The sequence below is a fragment of the Amaranthus tricolor genome, chromosome 5 (assembly GCF_026212465.1).
Source record: "Amaranthus tricolor cultivar Red isolate AtriRed21 chromosome 5, ASM2621246v1, whole genome shotgun sequence".
NCBI classification, from domain to species: Eukaryota; Viridiplantae; Streptophyta; class Magnoliopsida; order Caryophyllales; family Amaranthaceae; genus Amaranthus; species Amaranthus tricolor.
Genome location: NC_080051.1, coordinates 18,707,189 through 18,711,936, shown reverse-complemented (window position 1 = coordinate 18,711,936; position 4,748 = coordinate 18,707,189). Strand labels below are relative to the sequence as shown.

Sequence of the window (4,748 nt, the reverse complement as noted above, 5' to 3'; positions counted from 1 at the left end):
TGGAGTGATGAACGCTATGTGTAAGGCGAGTCTTGGAATAGCCAAAAGGAGCAATCGAAGAAAATATGCAAAATTCAGCATTTAGAGGCAGAAGGTCCAGGATGATTTGTCGCCTAAGTTGGCTGCCCGAGCAACGATTCTTCGCCAGTCATTGTGAGGCTACACGTATTTGTTCTAGTGATTATGCTTTGTACATAGGTCGTATTTGGGAAATTTCCAAACAAATTCCCTACTACACATCCCAAACACCAATTTCAATTATTCCAAACACTTAGTTAGTAATTCATAAATACCTACTTCTCATATCATAAATGCCTACTTCAAATATTTGAACTCCCACTTCACATTAAAAAATTCTTCCTTTTATGAACACCTACTTTATATATTCAAAACTCCTACTTCAAATATCAAAAATTCTAATCTATATATAGCAAAAATATCTACTTTAAATACTAAAAATCCCTACTTGAAATATTATATACATACTACACATACTGAAAACCCCTACTTTATACATCAGATTTACAATAAATATTTTTATCAGTGGAAGTATGTATTTCAATGAGTCATAATTGTTTCTTTTACCAGTAAAAGTATGTATTATAATAGTTTACTGTATATATTTTTCATGCCCGAGTAGTAATTATGATGATTTATAATAGATGTTTTTATTAATAAAAGTGGGTATTTTAATGAGTCATCATGGTTAGGTATTTTTGTCAGTAGAAATTAATGTTTGTGATTCATATAGTAAAATAGAATAAAACCTTGTATTTTAAAACTCCTACTAATTTATCTTAAAGTAGTTACTATTTATCTTAAAATATCTTTTTTTAGATCTTAAAACTCTTACTTTAATACTTTAAAATATATACTATAAGTAGTTTAAATATCTACTTATTAACTTGTAAAATAAAGAAACAGAAAATGCGATAAAATGACTACTATGAACATCTACTTTAGATATGAATTTTAAATTAATAGACTAAAATTCCTACTTCACATATTATAAACACCTACTATACATATTAAAATTCATACATTATACATCATAAACACCTACATCACTTACTTAAAACTCGTACTTTACATTGATATGCAACTACTTTATATGTATTAAACACCTAGTTCATCTACTTCATCAAATGTCTACTAAACAACTGCAAATGGTCCATCCGTCCATGGATGAAGTAATGTCCATTGTAGAAGCTTCAAAACTTAACCTTATTCTCAATCTTCAGTCTAGTCAACCTAAAATCTTAATCTTAATTGAACCTTAATACAATTATTTTCAAATGATGAAAATTATATTGGAGAAGAAGAAGGATAGTTTTGAATGACTAGATGGAGAAGCTAAGGAGTAAAGCTAAGGATGGTATCTATAAAAAGAGAAAGCTCATGAATTGAAAAATGTTTTATTTTTAATTTTTTAATTTCTTGCTTTTCAAAAAACTAAGCTGACCCAATTAGAAACGTATCTAAAATAGATAAATTGTCTCTTTCAAAAATTTGTGTTAGCACAACCCCCAAGTGAACATCAAACATGACATAAATATCAAACCAGGCCCCCAACCTAGCTAGCTCCTTTCCACCAACATTTATTTTCTTACACAGTTGCATACATTTGTCATTATATGAACTATTAACTTCATACTTCTCCTTTAGCTAGCTCCCAAGAGTCTTACACTTTTCACCTTCTATTTATACCCCACATTTGGCCTAAACTCTTACAGTTTATTTCTTCACCATTGAAAGAAAGCTAGGCTACATTAATGATTAATAATGTCACCAGCAGCATCAACAAGATGGTGTCCAACACCAGAACAAGTAATGATTTTAGAGGAATTGTATAAAGGAGGATTAAGAACCCCTAATGCTTCTCAAATTCAACACATTACTTCCCATCTTTCTCTTTATGGCAAAATTGAAGGTAAAAATGTTTTTTATTGGTTCCAAAATCATAAGGCTAGGGAAAGACAAAAACTTAGGAAAAAACTTATTGGTAAACAACATCTTCAAATCACATTTTCTCATTATGATCCTCTACCTAATTTTCACCCTCATCATCATCATCATCATCATCATCATGTCTTTGATCAACATTTAATTCAACATCTTCCTAATCATCATCTTCATTTTGATCCCTCTTTTCTTCCTCCACCTCTACCACCACTACCTCCACCATCATCTTGTTGCCGTCCAACGCCGCCTTCACATGGCTTGTTCCATCAGCTTCCTCCTCTCACTTCATCACGCTTTGCTTTGCATCAGGCAAGTTTTATTATATATATTTTCTTTATTTGCTGTTACTAACAAAATATAAATATAAATATAAATATATATATATATATATATATATATATATATATATATATATATATATATATAAAAGACACTATTTTCTATACTAAATTTGTTTTGGTTTATAGAGTTTATCTGATTTGTTGAATTAGGGTTTTGACTTGTTGTGGTTACATATTAGTATTGGGTAGTTTTACAAATTAAATTTGAAACCAAATATTTTATTTATAGTTAAGGTTTCCTAAATAATTATAAAAAAAGGGTATTAGATTGAGAAAAATATTCTAACTAATTTGTCAAAAGTTTCTATCTTACAGTTTTTGTATATATTTGAATCCCTTAAAATATCAAAAAAAAAAAAAAAACATGGTGTCTTAAAAACCCACAAAAGATGATTGGTATATTAATTTAATTGACAATTATGAAGTGATCAAGAGGATTGAATCATGTTACGGTTAGAGCAAAGAGACTCTTCTTAGACGATAATTAAAGTTTTAGGTTTGATTTTTTCCTATTTCTTTTTCTTGACTTATGCGTAATTAAAAATTAAAATTTAAAAATAAAGTGGTTGGATGTGTTGCTCATTAAAATATATTTATAAAGAGAGAGTGATTTATTTTTTAAAATTTAAGTTTCCTTTAAGGGAGGTATGGCTATATTTTCCATTAACATTTGCATATACAAGTATACAACCAAAGGTGAATAAATAATAATTCCTAATTAATTACCATATTATGTAAATAATCATAAAAAGACAAAAAAATCTACTAGAATAAAAAAACAAAAAAATAAATTAAAATTGTAAAATTATTATCCTATCAAATTCAGTAATTTGTTAATTTTACAATTCAGCGTTATTTATTAAAACTTACTCGTGTGAACAAATGTTTAGAAAGGAATATTCTTGACTATTTTTATGGATAATATCAGTGGCTTTTTTAACTAACAAGATTCTTTGCTTTTTTAAAACATTAGGGGGTTAAGACATGATTGATAACTAGCATTTACCTTTTAGGATGCAGATCTAGCTAGTAATTAGAGCTGCAATAACAGTGTTCCTGCTTTCATGTTGAAGTAGTAGGAGTATCAAACTTTTTTTCTTAATTCTTTCAAATCTTTATTTTGAAAAAATATTCTTTTTTTTTTGAACCAAAATATAAAAGTGACCAAATTCTTACTAAAATAAAGTGAGTCTCCAATCATAACTGAAAAAATTATACCATAATTAAAAAACTTACTAAAAATAATTATCGCCAATTTCATATTTAAAAGAGAACGTATCGGGTTGTTTGGCATTTGATTGTTGGTAAATGATTGTTAGTTTTTTTAGTTTGTTTGTTAGACTAATTGAAAATATTAATTGTTTTTGTTGGCTTTTAAGCTAGCTGAAAAAGTTAGTTATTTATTAAAATGTTTGGTAAATTCAAGTATTAGCTGTTGGCTGTTTATTAAAGAAAAAATTAATAATAAGTCAAAAGCCAATAAAAAAAACTAATTGGAATAACTTTTTTATTTTGACTTAAAAACTATTTATCAAACACTTTATTTGGCTGTTTAAACAACCAACAAGCAACAGTCAAAAATCAACAAAAAACCAATGTATCCAAACAGCCTATATGTATTGTGTGTGTGTGTTTATTTTTAATTATGGATGTAAAGGTTTAGGAAAGAGCTGAAGATTTAGTGCTACAGGTGACAAATTCATACACTTGGAAGATGGATAATACATCAGAAAGAAAGCATGAAACGGAAAACACAAAGCAATCAATGATAAGGATGAACACAAATGATGATAGGATGATGACAATAAGATTAGAAGATGATCATCATCATCATGGCAATGATAATAATCATCATGACCATGATGACGATGATGATGAGTATCCAACTAGAAGACCCCTCAAAACCTTGGAGCTTTTCCCTAACAAAGACAAGACTTCTCTGAAGGAAGATCTTTTTTTCTGTGATCATTAAGATTTCTCTCCCTTACAAGTGTTAGTCTTTTGTCTTTCTAAAAATTGTCTACTATGAATTATTTGTCTTTCTTTCACTTCATGTAAGGAAACTAATTTCTCTACTCCAAAAAATGATTTTGTGACATATTACTATTTTATATAGAGTAAAATATCAAAATCAATTTTTGGAGTTTTGAAATTGATAATAAAGCAGATAACATGCTTACAAAATAGTTGAAATCTCAATAAATATATATATATATATATATATATATATATATATATATATATATATATATATATATATATATATATATTAATTAGGGATCATATTAAAAATTAAGAGTACTAGTTCTATCTATTAATGTACTTAGTTTGTATGTACAATGCATGTGCATGCATGCATGCATTTGTCAAGTTAAAAGAGGTACTTTTTATTCAATAGTTCATTTCTTGTTTTATAATTAGCTTTTGAGTTTGACAATAAGACAC

At 27.6% G+C, this 4,748-nt stretch overlaps 1 protein-coding gene across 1 annotated transcript; it reads left to right on the top strand.

Annotated features, from left to right (window-relative positions):
- Positions 1-1,754: 1,754 nt before the first annotated feature.
- Positions 1,755-4,391, top strand: LOC130813240 (uncharacterized). The gene is made up of 2 exons (XM_057679027.1): positions 1,755-2,271; positions 3,967-4,391. The coding sequence occupies exons 1-2, from the start codon at positions 1,783-1,785 to the stop codon at positions 4,273-4,275; spliced, it is 798 nt and encodes a 265-aa protein (XP_057535010.1). The 5' UTR covers positions 1,755-1,782; the 3' UTR covers positions 4,276-4,391.
- Positions 4,392-4,748: the final 357 nt, after the last annotated feature.